General features: G+C 55.1%; 1 protein-coding gene across 2 annotated transcripts in view; it reads left to right on the top strand.

Annotated features, from left to right (window-relative positions):
- Positions 1-21,146, top strand: part of LOC144933019 (rabphilin-3A-like) — a 102,564-nt gene that overhangs the window by 38,913 nt on the left and 42,505 nt on the right. Inside the window, exons 2-10 of one of the 2 annotated variants that reach the window (XM_078857450.1) lie at positions 3,483-3,588; positions 4,469-4,486; positions 5,092-5,226; positions 8,996-9,134; positions 14,398-14,484; positions 15,373-15,481; positions 16,903-16,983; positions 19,021-19,119; positions 19,433-19,594. In XM_078857450.1, the coding sequence (XP_078713576.1) occupies positions 3,483-3,588; positions 4,469-4,486; positions 5,092-5,226; positions 8,996-9,134; positions 14,398-14,484; positions 15,373-15,481; positions 16,903-16,983; positions 19,021-19,119; positions 19,433-19,594 (936 nt within the window). Of the gene's footprint in view, positions 1-3,482; positions 3,589-4,468; positions 4,487-5,091; positions 5,227-8,995; positions 9,135-12,953; positions 13,005-14,397; positions 14,485-15,372; positions 15,482-16,902; positions 16,984-19,020; positions 19,120-19,432; positions 19,595-21,146 lie in introns of those variants that run through there. The other variant, XM_078857451.1, reaches the window with a different exon arrangement.

Raw genomic sequence — 21,146 nt, 5'->3', positions numbered from 1 at the left:
ACTTGCGCGTCGTTTGTTGTCGCCCGCTATCGTCGAGGAGGGAAAAACCTCGCCCAGAACGGCGTGGTCAGCGCCGTGCCGGGGAGATCAAGAGATGGAGGAGGAGGAGGGAGGGAAGAGGAGGCAGGCGGGGGAGGGGGGATGAGGTGTGAGGGTGGTGGGTGTTCACTCGGCCGCGTGCTTCGCAAATACATTGAGAATGCGCGCGCGCGATTGTGTTTGCGTTGGCTCCTGTGTGTCAACATCGCCACTGGGGAGACAAAGGCGGCCCGGGCGTGGTGCTGGCGACCCGCCCCTTCGTGTGCCGTGCCGGCCTTCGTTAGGCGCTCGCCAACAGCACTTGCCCCCGACAGTCTGTCCCAGGCCGTCTAGAAACGAGGGGGGATCTTTGCGCGCCGCGGGGAGCGGCATCGCAGCGGTCGGCTCAACGCGCTGCGAACCCGAAGAGCCGGGTTCGACTCCCGCTCACGGGCCACCACCGGTGACGATTATCCGAGCCGGTCCTGGGCCCTCCCCTTGGCCGAGGGGGTGGCTGAGGGGGGCGTGTGGGGGGTGCAGAGCGAGCTGCGTCGATATTTACAGTCCATCGCTCGCCACTGATGTTAGACGTGGGCGGGAATCGAACTCGGGTGGCCGGGTTCGCAGTGCACATCGCAGCAAGACCGTGGTGGTGGTTGTTGTGGTGGTTGTGATGGTGGTGGTGGTGGTTGTGGTGGTTGTGGTGGTGGTTGTGGTGGTGGTGGTTGTGATGGTTGTGGTGGTGGTGGTGGTGGTGGTTGTGGTGGTGGTGGTGGTGGTTTGCTCTCTACGATGCCTCGAGTCATTGGTGACGGCGGCGAGAGGCCGATGCAGCAGGAACTAATTGCGTGCTTCCAGTTATTGATCTGTTACATTGGGCGAGATGTTTGGGGTGGGGGGCGGGTGGGGGGGGCGGGTGGGGGCGGGTGGGTGGGTGGAGGGGGCAGGGGGGCAGGGCAGCTCTGCGTATTTTGTTTGACGTGGTCGGGCGGGAGTTCTGTCTGTCTCCAAGTGTCTCGATGTGTCTCTCTGTCTCCAAGTGTCTCGGTGTGTCTCTCTGTCTCCAAGTGTCTCGATGTGTCTGTCTGTCTCCAGCGAGTGTCTCGGTGTGTCTCTCTGTCTCCAAGTGTCTCGATGTGTCTGTCTGTCTCCAGCGAGTGTCTCGGTGTGTCTCTCTGTCTCCAAGTGTCTCGATGTGTCTGTCTGTCTCCAGCGAGTGTCTCGATGTGTCTGTCTGTCTCCAGCGAGTGTCTCGGTGTGTCTCTCTGTCTCCAAGTGTCTCGATGTGTCTGTCTGTCTCCAGCGAGTGTCTCGGTGTGTCTCTCTGTCTCCAAGTGTCTCGATGTGTCTGTCTGTCTCCAGCGAGTGTCTCGGTGTGTCTCTCTGTCTCCAAGTGTCTCGATGTGTCTGTCTGTCTCCAGCGAGTGTCTCGGTGTGTCTCTCTGTCTCCAAGTGCTTCGATGTGTCTGTCTGTCTCCAGCGAGTGTCTCGGTGTGTCTCTCTGTCTCCAAGTGCCTCGATGTGTCTGTCTGTCTCCAGCGAGTGTCTCGATGTGTCTGTCTGTCTCCAGCGAGTGTCTCGGTGTGTCTCTCTGTCTCCAAGTGTCTCGATGTGTCTGTCTATCTCCAGCGAGTGTCTCGGTGTGTCTGTCTGTCTCCAAGTGTCTCGGTCTGTCTGTCTGTCTGTCTCCAGCGAGTGTCTCGGTGTGTCTGTCTGTGTGGCTGCGTCCGTGCCTGGGGAGCGGTGGTGTAGTGGTTAGCGCTACGCTGCGCTACAATCCCGGCGATCCGGGTTGGATTCCCGCTCACGGCCAACAGCAGTGACGATTATCTGAATCGAGGTGAGGCAGCGACGAGCTCAGCCTCCCCTCTGATTGCGCAACCCCTCAGCAACTGGATGGAGCGCGGGCAATAAGCGCGTGCCTGTTACTATCTCAGTATGTCACAAATGTAATGTTTGTAGACCCCTTCATTTCATGTCCTCGTCTTCCATACTCCAGCTAACTTATTTCACGTGCGTGTATAAGTATATTTAGGCTCGCTGGTCTCGTCATGAAACTGCAATGAAAAAGCACCAGGGGAGGCAGCTATCACATCTGCCTCACTGAGGGGGCCGTGTCTAACACGCCCCCCTCAGTGAGACCACGCCCCCCTCCGTGAGACCACGCCCCCCTCCGTGAGACCACGCCCCCGCAGTGTGTGAATCTGGCTCTGACACGAAAAGCCAGTGCCTCCCCAGCCATTGACCTCACCGCACTGCAGCTCGCATCTCTATTGGAGGCGACGTGTGCGTAGAGAGATCGTTCAGTCAATGCCCAACGTCTTGCCGGGGAAAACTGCTGCTGCCGGTGAAGATTATCAAGTTGCGTTTTGTTGAACCAGGCGAGGAACTCTATAGGGAGACTGCAGGCTGTTTGTTATTTATACACGAGGACGTGGGTTCGATCCCGACACTCACGCCCCCTGTCGAGTTCGAGTCTGCGCGTCTCTCTCCGTCGCTCCACGTGGTCGCGTGGATTTCTTCTCGGGGTCCTCCTCCGGGTTTCCCCCTCCACGTTTAGAATCAGCGCCACGCGCTTCGAGGCAATTTCCAGGCGATAAGCGAATCACTTGTGATTGGCACGTCGCCTTTGACAAAGAGCCACACGGATCAATGGGCCCTTACCTAGTACAATAAAAACAATTGTAAAACAATGTATGTTTACTCTTTGGTGCTTTCGGTAAAGTCACGTAGGTAGAAAATAAAATAAATCACGACGTTTCGGGCGCAACACAAGCGTCAGTCACCAATGTATGTAAAGTGAATTTCTTTTGCACCATACGGGGCCAACCGTGCTAAATCGGAAACTGGAATGGAGTGGATTTGTTTTCCTCTTGCAGGCGCGACCTGGGTCAGCAAAAAACAAAAAAACGTTGACACAAAAATAAAAAGCAATGAAGCAAAGAGAAATCGTTTACAAAAACGATGACGACTCGTGTCACGTGAGACATGGAGGATGTTACACGAACGTAAATCCATGTTATAGATCATCATGGTGATGATGATCATCATTATCATCATCACCGGAGAACCATCAAGCACACTCGGCGAGACTAAATACTCCTACTATTCGTTATGAATGTGTGCAGGTGCGTGTGTGTGTGTTGTAGTGGGGAGTGTAGCGTTTAGCGCTACGCTGCGCTACGAACCCGGCGACCCGAGTTCGATTCCAGCTCACGGCCACAAACACCAGTGACGATTATCTGAACCGGTCATGGGCCTCCCCTAGGTCGACTCAGCCTGAAATGAGTACCTGGTGATGTGTGTAAACCACTGGGGAGACAAAGGCGGCCGGGCGTGGTGCTAGCCAACCCACCCTCTCGTGTGCCGTTCCGGACTTAATAAGAAGTGCTCGCTGACAACACTTGCCCCAACAGTTTGATGAGACTATACGGGGGATCTTTGTCTTTGTGTTCGCATGTCAGGAATGCCAGGGCGGCCCAGGGGAGGCATGGGAGGCCGCGCCTTCAGCGAGGTCGGGGAGCGATGGGGGGGCTCCCCAGACCGACACCCGGGCGCACTCAGGAGCAGGTAACGTGGTGGGAGCAGGTGGGAGCAGGTCACGTGGTGGGAGCAGGTGGGAGCAGGTGGGAGCAGGCCACGTGGTGGGAGCAGGTGGGAGCAGGTCACGTGGTGTGAGCAGGTGGGAGCAGGTCACGTGGTGTGAGCAGGTGTGAGCAGGTAACAGGTGTGAGCAGGTGGGAGCAGGTCACGTGGGAGGTGGTGGGAGCAGTTATGTGGTATCAGCAGATGGGAGCAGGTGACGTGGGAGGTGGTGGGAGCAGGTGTGGGCAGGTGGGTGGGAGCAGGCCCGTGGGAGCAGGTGGGTGGGGGGGTGCATTGTAGATGGAAGCAGTTGGGTGACAGTGGGAGCAGTTGGGTGGGTTTAGTTGGGACCAGGTGGATAGGTGGGTGCATGTATGCTTGTGTCGGTAGGTACACGTGGGGGCGGTGGTGGCGCAGCAGTTAGCGCGCTGCGCTACGAACCTGGTGACCCGCATTCAATTCCCGCTCACGACCAAGAACAGTGGCGAATATCCGAACTGGTCCTGGGCCTCCCCTAGGTCGACTCAGCCTCAAATTGAGTAGCTGATGCGGTGTTTAAAAACATCGCAACTCGGGAGACAAAGTCGACCGGGCGTGGTGCTCGCTACTCACCATCTAACAGCACTCGCTTCAACAGTATGTTGATGCTATACGTGGGGGGGGGTGGGCGGTATTTGTCTTTATCTTTAAACACATCGGGCATGGGTGGGTGGTCGATAAAAACGAGTAACACTTTGTGGGAAGTCAATCAGTCCCCCCTGTTCTCATCGCTCCAATGTGACCATCAACTTTGTCTGCGTGTCCTCTCTCGCTCTCTCCCTCCCTCTCTCTCAACTCCTCTGTCTCTCTGTCTCTCTCTGCTCAGGGCTGCGAGTGAGGACAGGTGAGCGAGTGGAGACGACGCGGGGAGGAAGGGAGGAACTGGGAGTGGAGTGAGGAGGAGTGAGGGCCCGGGATCGAACCCACGCGCTCGTCCTGCGTGCTAGGCGCTGGAGATAGAATCTCTCCACGCCACCGTGACGCAGCCGTAGCCGTAGCACAACCGTTACCGTTGTACAAAGGTGGCTTGGCTTGGTAACTGAACCAACCTCTCTCCTCCTCCCTGTAACCACCGCCAAAATCCCGACTCAACTAAACCATTTTTTTTAGTTTGCCAGGTAAGGGCTCACTTCGCTGCGTACTTCTTTTCTTCAGAAGCGACCTGCCGATCACAAATGATAGCTCAACGGAGTTGGCTTATCGCGTGGCAATTTATACAGCAGCCGAATACTCGAAACGCGTGACGTTGATTCGAAATGTGGAGGGGAAAAACCGGAGGACCCGGAGAAAAATCCACGCGACCACGGGGAGAGAGAGAGAGAGACACAAACTCAAAATAAACATCAGCAGGCGTCAGGGTCGGGATCTAACCCACGACCTCCTGCGTACCAGGTGAGGTAGTCAACATCTCATAGCCACCGTGACGCGCCCCTTCACCCCCTCCCCCAGATTCGGGGGCCCCCCACCCGAGCCACCGGGCGTCACCCTCCCGCAGGTGGAGCTCACGGAGGAGGAGAGGAGAATCATCCAGGAGGTGATGGCGCGGGCGGAGCGCATGGAGAGCCAGGAGCAAGAGCGAATAGGGTACGCGATCATCATCACCACCACCACCACCACCATCGTCAGCAGAATCATCATCACCAATATCACCACCACCACCATCGTCATCGGCAGCAGAATCATCATCATCATCAATATCACCACCACCACCATCACCATCGTCATCGTCAGCAGAATCATCATCACCAATATCACCACCACCATCGTCATCGGCAGCAGAATCATCATCATCATCAATATCACCACCACCATCGTCATCGTCAGCAGAATCATCATCATCATCAATATCACCACCACCACCACCACCACCGCCATCGTCAGCAGAATCATCATCACCAATATCACCACCACCACCATCGTCATCGGCAGCAGAATCATCATCATCATCAATATCACCACCACCACCATCACCATCGTCATCGTCAGCAGAATCATCATCACCAATATCACCACCACCATCGTCATCGGCAGCAGAATCATCATCATCATCAATATCACCACCACCACCATCGTCATCGTCAGCAGAATCATCATCATCATCAATATCACCACCACCACCATCGTCATCGGCAGGGAAATCATCATTACCAAGATCACCACCACCACCACCATCGTCATCGGCAGCAGAATCATCATCATCACCAATATCACCACCACCACCACCATCATCATTATTTTCATGAGAATCATCAGCAGCAGCAGCATTGTCTTCTTTACCATCAGCAATTCAAGATTGATTTTCAGAAACAAGAGACATCATCGGCATCTCCATTGTCATCAGCAGTATCATCATCATCAGCATCACCATTATCTCAATTATCATCTTCATTGTCAGAAGCAGAGATGTTATCAGCAGCAGCGGCGGCAGCATCACCAATAGTTATCATCATTGTCATGGCCATTACCATCATCAGCAGCTCCATGGACATCATCAACTCCACCACCACCACCACCACCACTATCATCACTATCATCCTCGTCGTCATGGTAACACCACCGCAGTTCTCGAGAAAGGAGTTGTCACCACAATCAGCGTCGTCGTCACCACCACCACCACCACCACAATCGGCGGCATAACATCGACGGATGAAGATTCTGCAGGTCTCGTACTGCAGTGATTAGCAGTCGCTCCCGGATCGATCGTGGGAGTAGAGTCGGGGTGGGGGTGGAGGGTGGGAGGGGTGGGGGGGGATGCGTGGAGTTAGTTGGGTAGTCGGCTCACCTCGCTCCGTCACTCGCTCGCGTGTTGACGATGCACACCGCTGATCGCTCATTCCACTAAGTGACACCGAGCGCTCCATCAGAGGCGAGGACGGGTTGGCAGGGGGACGATCAGTCACGAGCACAAACAAAGACAAAGATGTCCCGTGTAGCCTTAACAGACTGTTGGGGGAAAGTGCTGTCAGCGAGTAGCAGCACCCTATGAAGGCCGGCACGGCACACGAGGGGGTGGGTTGGCTAGCACCACGCCCGGCCGCATTTGTCTCCCCAGTGGCGATGTTTACACATCGCACTGGGTACTCATTTGAGGCCGAGTCAACCTATGGGAGGCCCGGGACCGGTTCAGATAATCGTCACTGGTTTGGCCGTGAGCGGGAATCGAACTTGGGTCGCCGGGTTCGTAGCGCAGCGCGCTAACCGCTACACGACCGCTCCCCACCAACACCACCACCACCACCAACACCACCACCACAAACACCACCAACACCACCACCAACACCACCACCAACACCAAAACCACCAACACCACCTCCAACACCATCACCACAACTCGCCGGCGTGCGCTAACTACACCACCGCTTATCCCACATATTGAGACGTGCACGCAGATCGCCTTCATAGGCACACAGACACAAAGAAAAGACAAAGATCTCCCGTATAGCCTTTAACAGACTGTTGGGGCAAGTGCTGTTTGCGAGCACCTACGAAGGCCGGCACGGCGCACGATCGGGGTGGGGTGGCCAGCACCACGCCCGGCCACCTTTGTCTCCCCGAGTGTCGATCCTTTACTACACACCGCACCAGGTACTCATAATATATACAAATAAACAAAGGCAGGCTCAGCAAAATCGACGAGACTCTGCAGTGGGACGACCCGGCAGGATCGGTTGCGATTTAAACAAATAAAAAAACTACAATAATTCTCTCGCTGCAGTCAAACGTCACCTGCTGGGGCAGGAATCGAACTCGGGGGGGGGGGGGGAGGGCCCGCAGCGCAGTGCGGCGCTGCCCACGTGGCACGGATACCCCTGGACCCCCACAGAACCCCCCCCACTCCCCCCCCATTAATGAGATTAATAAGGCGGAGTGCACCGTCGATTCACGTCTGCAGGGAGCACACATTTATTAAAGTGACGACCATACGCCAAGGGGGGGGGGGGGGGGGGCGAGAGTCTTGGGGGGGTCGTCTCTAAACCCCTCCAGCCCCCCCCCCCCCCTACTGCCTCACTTCCAAGTCAAACCCCACGATGCAGAGGGACACAAAGACAAAGATTCCCCGGTGCGTGTAGGAGCCAACGGAGTGTTGGGGGCAAGTGCTGCTAGCGAGCACCGCCGTTGAAGGCCGGCATGGCACACGAGGTGGGGGGGGGGGGGTAGCTTCACGCACGCCCCGGCCGCCTTTGTCTCCCCAGCGGAAATGTTTTATACACATCGCACCAGGTACTGTACTCGTTTGAAGGCCGAGTCAACCCAAGGGAGGCCCAGGAGCGGGTCACATCATCCTCTGGGCGGTGTTATTGGCCGCGCGGCGGAAATCGAACCCGGACCGTCGGTTTCGTAGCGGATTGCGCTCACCACTACGCCACCGCTCCCCCAACGTCACCAGGACACCACGCACCCCCCCCCCCCCCACGACTCTTACCGATAGACGCAGCACGTACACCACACGCCACACGCGGTGATGTTCTAAGATTCATGATGAGGGTGAGAGGCATCGATGTGCATTATAAGCACGTCAATTGTGTCACGTCGAGGATGTACGTTGAGCTTCTTTCGCACCGTACGTGGACAACCGCGATAATCGGAGGTGCATTGCGATGACAATGCTATTGGTGATGGTGGTGGTGATGGTGGTGATGGTGGTAATGGTGGTAATGGTGGTGGTGGTGATGGTGGTGGTGATGGTGGTGGTGATGGTGATGGTGGTGGTGGTGATGATGGTGATGGTGGTAATGGTGGTGGTGATGGCGGTGGTGATGGTGGTGATGGCGGTGGTGATGATGATGATGATGGTGGTGGTGGTGATGATGGTGGTGATGATGGTGGTGGTGATGGTGGTGATGATGGTGGTGGTGGTGTTCCCGAATCGTGGCCCAGTTGCTCGAGGCGGGCGTTCTGTGCCGAGAGCTCTGCACCAAATACAAACGTCGCATTGCCAACACCCTGGGCTCACTCTCCTCAGCGTGCCCCCCCCCTCATCCCCCCCCCCACCCCCAGACCCCTCATCCCCCCCCCCCCCCTTCATCTCCACCCCCCGAACCCCTCCTCCACCCAGCCCCCCCTCCTCATCTCCACCCCCCACCCCCCGAACCCCTCCCCTCTCCCAGTCCCCCCCCACCACCACTCCCATGTGAGATGAGCTGGAGCCGGGCCTGTGTTTAATTAAGATTTTGTTGTTGATGTTGTTGATGATGATGTTGTTGATATTGTTGTTGACGATATTGTTATTGATGTTGCTGATTATTGTTGTTGACGACGATGATGTTGATGATATTGTTGTTGTTCAGATTGTTGTTGATGGTGTTGATGTTATGATTGATAATGTTGATGCTGTTGTTGATGGTGGGAGCAGGATGCTCGTGGAGAGGGTGGAGGGGCTGCGTCAGACCGCCGTGGGGGGCCCCACGGCAGGCGCCGAGGGGGGCTGCGCGCTCTGTGGGGGGGCGCTGGGGACCGGCGACTCGAGCCGCGTCTGCCACGACTGTAAGAAGGTGCGGGTTCGCGCACGGGACACGCGCACGGGGGATTTAAATAAATTAACCCCCCCCCATTCAACCCCCATCCCCTCGATCAATCAAATGATCCCTCCCATCCCCAAGGAAGCGGCAAACCAAGGCAACAACAAGAAGAGACATTTGAGTTTTCGACCTCGGCATCAACATTTTTTAAAAAACCCAATTCGCCATTCCGAGCGGCGCGACGCGCACTGCTGCGTGGACACGAGACGGTGGCGGTGGTGGCCCGTCAACAGACTGTTGGAGACAAGTTGCTGCTGGCGAGTAGCAACCTCATGAAGGCCGGCACGACACACGGGGGGGGGGGTGGATGGCCAACGCCACGCGCGGTCGCCTTTGTCTCCCTCCCCCCAGTACTGATGTTTCATACGCACCGCACCAGCTTACTCATCCAAGACATCTGTGAAACCTACCGGGCTTCTGTGGACAAAGAGCTTTCTAGCTCATCGGATTGCTCCACCGCGTCCCAGCACAGGGGCCCTGCCCCGCGTCTCTCGGCCACCAGGGGTCGCACGTGTTGACTTGCACATCCCCGTCCCTCCACTCCGGTGCCCCTTAGAAGTACCGTACAACAGAGGAATCGATGCAGCTGCAGGTGATATATTTATTAAACAACAATCTGGCCCACCACTTAATGCAAGTGTGCATCATTAGAAATCGCATTCTCCCCGAGTATATTTAATTTAGTCTTGTTAAAATATATATATACACAGCCATCTGTCCACCACGCAGCACGGATGGCGAGGGGGCAGTGTTCCAGATGACGCGAACGGTAGAATGGGGCTACGACCTCCCGCAGCGAGCGGCCGTTCATCTGCGGGCTTCGGGGAGAGATGAGAGGCAGGGGAGAGCGTGGAGGGGAGTGGAGTGAGATGAGTGGCAGGGGAGAGCGTGGAGGGGAGTGGAGAGAGATGAGAGGCAGGGGAGAGCGTGGAGGGGAGTGGAGTGAGATGAGTGGGGAGAGCGTGGAGGGGAGTGAGATGAGAGGCAGGGGGGAGAGCGTGGAGGGGAGTGGAGAGAGATGAGAGGCAGGGGAGAGCGTGGAGGGGAGTGGAGAGAGATGAGAGGCAGGGGAGAGCGTGGAGGGGAGTGGAGTGAGATGAGAGGCAGGGGAGAGCGTGGAGGGGAGTGGAGTGAGATGAGAGGCAGGAGAGAGCGTGGAGGGGAGTGGAGTGAGATGAGTGGGGAGAGCGTGGAGGGGAGTGGAGTGCGATGAGAGGGGATAGGTAGGAGAGTGCGTGGAGGGGAGTGGAGCGAGAAGAGAGGGGAGAGGTAGGAGAGTGTGTGGAGGAGAGTAGAGTGAGATGAGCGGGGAGATGCAGGCAGGAGCGAGTGCGCGGATGTAATTTATCCTTGGATCGTAATTGCGTATCGGGAGACGTGGTCCCATGCACGTGTGTCTGTGTGTGTGTGTCTGTGTGTGTGTGTGTCTGTATGTGTGTGTCTGTGTGTGTGTGAGCAGTCTGGCACCTGCACGGGAGTAGTTCGGTAGTGGGGGGTTTAGGGGAGGCGAGAGATCTTCTGTGGAGAAAATTTAGAGAGGTCGTGGTGGGGAAAGAGAGAGGTAGAGGTGGGGGGGGGGGAGCCTGCGTTTGACGTCTGTGAAATAGCGCTTCATAGCTCATCGGATTCCTACAGTAGAATGCATATTCTGGTTCAATCCGCGAGGCGACGGAGGCGCGCACACGGCGTGCGCGCCGTGTAACTGTTTACTAATTACCCCATTTGGGGGGGGGGGGGGGGCGATGGCAAATTGCGTGTTATGTTTTTTTTGTCGTCTGCGAAGCGGGAGAAATTACACGGAGCAGCGACTTCCCAAACGGCATCGTAACATTTGACTTACGGGCTGCTGATGCTGTAGCTTCTGTAACCGGTGCCGTGAGAGGGGCCAAGGAACTTGGTGCCAAGGCGGGCGGGGAGGAATCGACGCGCGCGCGTGGAACACGGCGATGGAACGCATCTCCCGCTCGAGTGATTGTTGTCCGTGCAGTCATATTTCAACAACAACAACATTGAGAGCAACTACTCTTTCCTCCTCCTCCTCCTCCCCCCTCCTCCTCCCCCTTTTCCTCCTCCCCCCTACCCCCCCCCCCTCCTCCTGGTGTTGGGGATTTACGATTCCCTCGCTCGCTTTCGCATTTCATTTATTTTTTCGAATTTATTTACGACCGGCGGCCTTCGTGTGACTACGACGGTGGGGAGGGGTAGGTGGGAGGGGGGTAGGTGGGAGGGGGTAGGTGGGAGGGGGTAGGTGGGAGGGGGTAGGTGGGAGGGGGGTAGGTGGGAGGGGGGTAGGTGGGGGGGGGGTAGGTGGGGGGAGGGGTAGGTGGGGGGAGGGGTAGGTGGGGGGAGGGGTAGGTGGGGGGAGGGGTAGGTGGGGGGGGGGGGGTAGGTGGGGGGAGGGGTAGGTGAGGGGGGGGGAGTCCATATCAGAATCAGGATATTGATCGGGACTGGAGGAGAAGAAATCCGAGGAGCTATAAAGCTCTTGTTCACAGATGCCCGATAGGGGCAGGTCAGCGAGTTACAGCATCAACCGATACAACAACAACAACAAAACGACATGAGTGCAAGAGAGAGACAAGAACAACAATCCCAGACCACACCAAGACAACAACAACAACAGTCCCAGACCACACCAAGACAACAACAACAACAGCCCCAGACCACACCAAGACAACAACAACAACAGCCCCAGACCACACCAAGACAACAACAACAACAGTCCCAGACCACACCAAGACAACAACAACAACAGTCCCAGACCACACCAAGACAACAACAACAACAGTCCCAGACCACACCAAGACAACAACAACAACAGTCCCAGACCACACCAAGACAACAACAACAACAGTCCCAGACCACACCAAGACAACAACAACAACAGTCCCAGACCACACCAAGACAACAACAACAACAGTCCCAGACCACACCAAGACAACAACAACAACAGTCCCAGACCACACCAAGACAACAACAACAACAGTCCCAGACCACACCAAGACAACAACAACAACAACAACAACAACAGTCCCAGACCACACCAAGACAACAACAACAACAACAACAGTCCCAGACCACACCAAGACAACAACAACAACAACGGTCCCAGACCACACCAAGACAACAACAACAACAACGGTCCCAGACCACACCAAGACAACAACAACAACAACAACAGTCCCAGACCACACCAAGACAACAACAACAACAACAGTCCCAGACCACACCAAGACAACAACAACAGTCCCAGACCACACCAAGACAACAACAACAACCCCAGACCATTTTTCTCTTATTCTTCACCTGAGGACGGCTGCTTGCGTTGTGGCCGAAACGTCGTGAGAACTGTATTTTATTATGTTTTATTTTTATTCTTTTATTTCCCTTCTACGTGACTTTACCGAAAGAACCAAGAAGATGAGTCCCAGACCACACCAAGACAACAACAACAATCCCAGACCAAGACAACAACAACAACAACAGTCCCAGACCACAACTCAGACATCACCGGAGCGCCACCGCGTGTCTCATTTCGGGACTTCAAGCAGGGAAGGCGCAGGTTCGAGTGGATGGGATCGAGGGGAGGGGTTCGGGTGGAGGGGGTTCGGGTGGAGGGGTTCGGGTGGAGGGGGTTCGAGTGGATGGGATCGAGGGGAGGGGAGGGGTTCGGGTGGAGGGGTTCGGGTGGAGGGGTTCGGGTGGAGGGGTTGGGTGGAGGGGTTCGAGGGGAGGGGTTCGAGTGGAGGGGGATCGAGGGGAGGGGTTGGAGGGGTTCGGGTGGAGGGGGATCGAGTGGAGATGGTTCGAGTGCTCCGCATGACCGCCCGTTCAACACCACGGGTTTCTGCTGCTGCTGCTGTCACCGCTGCTCGTGACACTGCGGGCAGCAGAGCGCCACCCACCGTCGTGCTGCACCCACCACCGCTCCCGTCTCGGTTCCTCCGTCTGAACCCAAAGCACGCCACCGGTTCTTCTTCGGCGAGAGCGCGGCCAATTAGCCAACGAACGCGCACGGCTAGGAGGGGAGGCCCTCATCCAGCAGTGGACGAGACCACGGCGGACGACCCATGGAGACACCGCCTGCAGCATCATTGGCTGGGCTAGGGAAGGGATCAAAGAAAAATCGCGAACGTCGGATTCACGTCGCGCGGGCGTCGCTCGAGGATTGGCGCTAGAGGGCGCTGTCTGCCTACAGAACCAACAGCGCGGTCTCGTTTCAGTTTCATTGATTGGGTACCGGCGGGAAGTACCCGGCGTTGCCCGGGCGATAAAGACACACACACATATCGACGTACACACACATCGACTTACACACGCACACATATCGACGTACACACACAAACACACACAGACTTACACACACACACATATCGTACACACACAAACACATCGACTTACACACACATCGTACACACACAAACACATCGACTTACACACACACACATATCGACGTACAAAAAACATCGACGTACACACACACACATATCGACGTACACACACAAACACATCGACTTACACACACAAACACATCGACGGACACACACACACACACATCGACTTACACACACACATATCGACGTACACACATAAACACATCGACTTACACACACACATATCGACGTACACACATAAACACATCGACTTACACACACACACACACATCGACTTACACACACATCGACGTACACACACACATATCGACGTACACACACGCACATCGACTTACACACATGGACCGATATAGCCCTGTGAGCCATGCGGCTCTTGACTCGGGTGCAACCGCAACAAACTAAAACATGAACAAAGAACATCTTTAAGTGACGACGCGTAACAGAAACATCCAGGAAAACCAGTAAAATCTTCCAGAAAAAAGCACCGTACATTAACGCTGTGTGCAAAAATCCCAGTGGGATCCAAGTCAAACAATAACAACCATTCATAATCAACGTTTTTGGGTTTAGATCGCGTTATTTATAAATGTGTCGTAACCCTCCACCACCCGACACGGCCAATCAGCAAGAAAGTGTCACGTTGACAAAAGACAAATAGTTCACTACTTTAGCCCACCGGTGTGTTGAAGCGTGAAACTGCTTTAGCCCACCGGTGTGTTGAAGCGGCCTTCAATTGTTACTGCCCGCTAACAGCACTTGCCCCAGCAGTCTGCTAAGGCTACAAGGGGGAACCTTTGTCTTTGTTGTTTTTGTGTATCCCCCCCCCACCGTGTTGGTTGCAGAGCGTGTGCGGGAGGTGCGGGGTGCAAACGTCGACTCGCAAGCAGAGCCGCGTGTGGATGTGCCGCCTTTGCAACGAGCAGCGGGAGGTAGTGGCGGCACCGCGACACGCGACACGCCGATCAAATTGGGTCCCACCACCGATGTTATCCGTAAACACGACTGGACACGTGTTGAAAAAAAAGGGCTGTGTAGCTCATGGGATCCTTCCAGTATCAATGAATATTCTGATTTAAAAAAATACGCACCAAAAAATTCTGACAAAGACTCGTACTTACAATAATACGGTTTTTTTTCGATATGAGAAAAAAACAAGTTTTGCTAGCTAGCTGGCTTCCTGGCTGGCTGGCGCGAGGGCGAGAAAGTGCGTGGTGTGGACGTCAGCCTCTTCTCCCCCTTGCCCCGACACCTGTACCCCCTCTTCCTACCCCCTTGCCCCGTCACCTGTACCCCCTCTTCCTACCCCCTTGCCCCGTCACCTGTGCCCGCTCTCCCTCCCCCCTGCCCCGTCACCTGTACCCCCACTTGCTACCCCCCCTGCCCCGTCACCTGTACCCCCTCTTCCTACCCCCTTGCCCCGTCACCTGTACCCCCTCTCCCTCCCCCCTGCCCCGTCACCTGTACCCCCTCTTCCTACCCCCCTTGCCCCGTCACCTGTACCCCCCCTCTTCCTACCCCCTTGCCCCGTCACCTGTGCCCCCTCTTCCTACCCCCTTGCCCCGTCACCTGTACCCCCTCTACTTACCCCCTTGCCCGTCACCTGTACCCCCTCTCCCTACCCCTGCCCCGTCACCTGTGCCCCCTCTTCCTACCCCCTTGCCCCGTCACCTGTACCCCCTCTTCCTACCCCCTTGCCCCGTCACCTGTACCCCCTCTCACTACCCCTGCCCCGTCACCTGTACCCCCACTTTCTACCCCCCCTGCCCCGTCACCTGTACCCCCTCTTCCTATCCCCTCCCCCCAATCCCCGAGGGCAGCTGTGGAAGCGCTCAGGCGCGTGGTTCTTCAAGGGGCTGCCCAAGTACGTGCTGCCCTCCCAGGGCTCCCTCGCCTCCCCGAGCAGCGCCGAGGAGCTCGCCACTCCGGGTGAGCGCGGGGGGGAGGCATCAGGAGTGGGGGGGGGGGGAATTAGAATATTTGTTTAAACTGCAGGAGGAATCCGATGAGCTATTAAGCTCTTTTTTTCGCAGATGTTCAGTAAGGGGCACGGGGTCACGACGTTACCACAACGGTACAAAAACATGATACGAGTGCAAAGTGTAGGAAAGGTAAAGACATCACTTGAAATATATCTTCACTGTTTTAATTCCACCAGGTAAATCCCACTTAGCAATTAGCTTCTTTTGTCATAAGCGACCTGGCCACAAGTGATAGCTCAACGAAGTGGCTTATCACCTTGTGGAAATTTAGAGTAAAAAAATTTATCAAAAGTTAAGGGTGGTAGGGGGGGGCACCTGGAGGAAACCCCATGCGTGCGAGGGGGAAACACTCTATCCCTGTACGGGAAGTTAAACAGATGGCGATTAGTCCACCCTTTGCTGTACCGCCTTCTCCTAGAGCGCCCACGGGAAGGGAGTTGGACAACATCCGTGCGTGATCCACCAACCCTCCACAGAGCTGGGTTATAGGCAGCCACGCGCAGCAGCGTAGTAACCACCACGCGGCTGAAGATTAAATTAATACTGGTAGGAACCTCCTGGTTACACCAGCCCACAGGGGGATTATTGTGTCCGTCCGTCGTGCATCCAAAAATGGGTGGGGCTGGGTGGAGAGGGGAGGGTGGGGAGGGGCTGGGTGGGGGGTGGGAGGGGTGGGGCTGGGTGGGGAGGGGCTGGTCACCCCGTGGTGCCCTTATAAAACTCAACGTTTAACCTACTCACGCCGACTTGTGCCCGCCCTCACAGTCGGCCATATTTGCGGAATACACCACGCCGCCGTTGACCCTGGCCATTGACCGAGCAACCCAACGTTCCTACCAGCTCCCTCCGCAGGAATGTGTTTTTATTCTGGATCGGAAACATTTCAGATTTCACGCGATGATGATGACGATATTGATGTTTAAAGTGCTTGCTACAAATGGACCGCAATACCCCTTGCTCGTCAAGGAACAAAAACCATCACACACGTACTCCGGTCATCCTCGCAGTAGCGGCTTTTGGCTCGGCCATCGAACAAAGGTGGTGGTCACCGCATCGCGCGCGTTCAGATGCGCTTCTGCGGCCGTCTGGAACGCTCTTCCTTCCGATATTAGGAAGCCACTGGAAGCGATGCAATTTTAAATCATCCAGATTGACAAACTTATTCTTTTAGAACTGATTTGTGTGTGTTAGTTTGTTTTCCTCCCCTCCCCTGCACCTCCATTTAGCACGGTTGGCTACGTACGGTGCGAAAGAAGTTCAGACACACGTACAAGTTCCGTGTTAAATAAAGATGCGTCCTCGCATTTGCACATTCTCTTGGCCGTGAACGCGATCCACCGATGACCTCTTGACCCTGACCTCGTGCAGAGTCGGGGGGCGAGGAGCGCGTGACCCGGACCGACAGCGCCGCCTCCTCCTCATCCTCCGTGCAGCGCGCTCGCAGGCGCGGTACGAGATTTACACCACCAATCGTCATCGTCGTCGTCGTCATCATTTTAACACGCAGGAGGCTTTCGCGACCAATGTTATCCGTCGTCGAGGTTGTTGTTGGGTTAGATCGCGTTCTTTATGAATGCGCCGTTAAACCCCTCCACCAGCCGACAGAGCCACTTGGTAAGGTTTGACATGTGAACAAAACGTGGCAATTCGTTACCGCTACAGCACGCCGGTTGCGTCTTGGAGAAGCCACAACATTTACAATTCGAGTACGACGTTTCGCCAGTAATTACAACGAGCATCATCAGGCGTGCAGCCAGAGTTGTGGTGAATTCCACAACTCTGGCTATTATGAATCATCATCAGCAGCAGCAGCAGCAGCCACGGTCTCAATCCACTGCTGGATTAAATTTCCTACCACCTCCCCACCTCCCCCCACACACACACGCCGCTGCTACCGCCCATCTCACGCACGCGCACGGAACGATTGGGTCGCATCATCATCGCTGATGATCCGTGGGTGGAGGATTCTGCTCACAGCGTGAAACGGCCTCGCGGTTCGCGGTAGCGCCACCGCCTGTGGGCAAGAGATGTTAACTCCCTCGCCTGGTCTACAGGAGGTCGTGGGTTTGATCTGGACCCTGACGCCTGTTATATATATTCGGAAGTATAAATGTGTCGAACCCCTCCACCACCCGACACAACCAGCAAGGTTTGTCACGTAAACTACGCGCCAATTAGTTACTACTTCAGCCCGCCGGTGTGTTGGAGAGTAAATCCACAATATTTACAATTTTAATTTCGACGTTATGAATAATATTGGTCGCGAAAGCCTACGTGTTAAACGGTATATGCGGAGTTGGCATGTTCTCTCACTCGCTCTCCCCGTGGTGGCGTGGATTTTTTTTCTCCGGGGGTCCTCCGGTTTTCCCCTCCACATTTAGAATCAACACCACGCGTTTATCAGCATTTGGCTGCTGTACATTTCCACACGACGATATGCCACTTTCGTTGAGCCATTATTGGTGATAGCCAGGCAGCTTCTGAACAAGAACTGCATAGCTTAGTGTGGCCTTACCTGGTAAAATATGATCTCTCTCCCACTTCAGCAAAAAAAAAATATTGCTGTGCTTTCCCACCTGATGATGATTGCTTGTGTTGCGATCGAAACGTCGTGATTTATTTTATTTTATACCTACGTGACTTTTCCGAAAGAACCAAAGAGTATGAAAAAAAGTCTCGTTTTATTTCACAGCTCCGAAGCCATCCCTAGGCAATGGGGAGCTCAGCTCCACCCGAAGCCAATCATTGCCCCTGGGGGCTGCCTCGACCGAATCGCTTCCAATCAGACCTCTGCGCACGGCGCCAGGCGAAGCGGCCGCTCGATTGGCAAAGGCGTGCCAAATCGGACCAATGGTGAGTCAGCAAACAAATCGACCAATGGTGAGCGAGCAAACAAATCGACCAATGGTGAGCGAGCAAACAAATCGACCAATGGTGAGCGAGCAAACAAATCGACCAATGGTGAGCGAGCAAACAAATCGACCAATGGTGAGCGAGCAAACAAATCGACCAATGGTGAGCGAGCAAACAAATCGACCAATGGTGAGCGAGCAAACAAATCGACCAATGGTAGGCGAGCAAACAAATCGACCAATGGCGAGTCGGCAAACATCATCTGCGGGGGGGGGCGATGACGAATGAATTCCTCCTCCTCCACGCGTGCAAGTCCAACCAATCGCGAGCAAGTTACCGCCTCCGTCGCACGGTTTCCGATTAACTTGAAACGCCGAACTAATAATAATGATACAATAACATTGATATTATACAATAATAATAACACGTGCAAGTTGAGCCAATCACAGCCCAGTCACCCCCTAATTGGCTACCACGCATGCGTCTTTTAACCAATGGGTGTTCCGAGCGTGAGGCAAGGGTCTCTCTGAGACTATGGGTCTCTATGTAAGTCTATGGGTCTCTGTGTATGCCGATGGGTCATACCGCCCCCATCCCCCGCCCCCATCCCCCGCCCCTCCTCTTGTGCCGCAGGAGCTTCCGAATCCCCCGGAGGGGAGGGTGATGGGGGGGACGAGGGGTCGCGGGGGAGGGGCCAGCGGCCCCCACCGCGGCGCGGGGAGGTGACACACGGTGCGTTGCGCGCGTCCTCACGTGACATGGATGATGGTGGTGGTGATGATGATGGCAGAGATGATGTTGATGGTGATTATAATGGTGTAGTGATGGTGGTGGTTGTAGGGATGATGATGGTGGTATTGGTGGTGGTGATGATGATGGCAGAGATGATGGTGGTGATGTTGAATGCGATGATGAATTATGCTGGAGGTTGTGGTGGTGATGATGTTATTTTGACTGGAGTCGAGTTGATGATGATGATGGCAGTCGTCATGATGATAACCACTATGATGACGATGGTGAACTTTGATGTTGGGGGTTGGCCCAGGATTGGGGGGCGGCGAAGGGGCGGGGCCGCCCGCTTCGAGGGGGGCTCGCCCCCCCGCGGCGTCGTCACGTGACCGCGCGCACGACTCGGGTCACGTGGGCGGCGAGCCCGGGGGACGAGGAGACGAGACGGCTCATGACGTCACACGTACCTCGTCAGGGGGTGAGGATGATCATCAATTCATCATGATAAGTTCATCATTATAATCATCATTCATCATCAATTCATCATCAATATCGTTCACCATCAATGAATCACTATAATCATAAATGCATCAATGTATCACCATAATCATCAATTCATCATTGTAACCACCATCATTAATTCAGATGGGTCTCTGTGTGAGTCATAGACTCACACAGAGACCCATCAACTCAAAGATACCCATATAGAGACACATAGATTGGCACAAAGACTTATAGATACAAATATATCGCGACGAAGGACCATTGCCGAAAACGTCACCTATCATTTACTTTTTCCTTTAAGGCCAAGCGGTGTTATTGACTAATGTTTCTAATTTGTTGTTGTCGATTGTTGTTGTTGTTGATTATGCTCTAGCACCACTGCCACCACCACCAGATAATCCGTTTCAATCTGGCAAATTAGAAAATTATAACGATCTTTCTGTCATTGCAAAGGCAACGATCCCCCGTATAGCCTCAGCAGGGTGTTGGTGGCAAGCGCTGTTCGTAGCGTGTAGAAGCACCGATTAAGAAGGCCGGCACAGTGTGGCACGCGGGTGGGTGGGTGGCCAGCACCACGCCTACACACTCGCACTCATGATTTCTCATCCGGCGAAACAAAAAAACCCCCCATAAACTTCAAAACTTGGACTTCAAAGGAAACGCGCTAAATAATTGAGGATCACCGAGCAGGGAAAGATGTCATCAACACGGCTCTTACCTCTCTATTTGGGACCCGTGAGATTGCAGCAGCCTCCCCCACGGGCCCCCCCCCCTCCCCCACGGGCCCCCCCCCCCTCCAGGGGAGGCCGTGGGCTCTGAATTAGTCGTGACCGGGGTCAGCCTACGCAGTGCACCCTCCTTCCCTCTCCCTCCTCCTCCTCCCCTCTCCCTCCTCCTCCCTTCACCCTACCCCCTCCTTCATCCACCCCCTCCCTCCTCGCCCCCCCTTGCCCCCTCCCTTCTCCCTCCTCCCCCCTCCTTCCTCCTTTCCCCCGCCCTCCTCCCCCTGTTCCCTCCTGCCTAGTCCTTCCCCTCCTCCTGCCCCCCCCTCTCCCCTCCTTCCCATCCTAAACTAAAACTATATATTTTTTAAAACTAAAACGAACCGTTTTATTTTATTTTACCAAGTAAGCCCCACTGAGCTATTTAACTCTTTTTCCGAAGCGACCTGGCCATAAATGATAGCTCAACGAAGTGGCTTATCATCGTGTGGAAATTCACAGCAGCCAAATGCTTTAGACGTGTGCTGTTGATTCTAAATGTGGAGGTGGGGGGGGGAACCGGAGGAGGACCCGGAGAAAAATCCACGTGATTACAGGGAGAGAGACACGCAAACTTCAAATTTACAGCAGCAGGCGTCAGGGTCGGGATTGATCCCACGACCTCCTGTATACCAGGCGAGGTAGTTAACATTGTTCTTGCTACTTGATGTACATGCGCGCGTGTGTCAAGTGTGTGTCGCTGTATTGATGGAAATGTAGGTCTGTGGGTCTACTGAATGTCGGGAGTGGTGGCGCAGTGGTTAG

The sequence above is a fragment of the Lampetra fluviatilis genome, chromosome 6 (assembly GCF_964198595.1).
Source record: "Lampetra fluviatilis chromosome 6, kcLamFluv1.1, whole genome shotgun sequence".
Classification (NCBI taxonomy): Eukaryota; Metazoa; Chordata; class Hyperoartia; order Petromyzontiformes; family Petromyzontidae; genus Lampetra; species Lampetra fluviatilis.
Note: the sequence above shows the minus strand (reverse complement) of the source record. Positions and strands in the feature narration are given on the sequence as shown.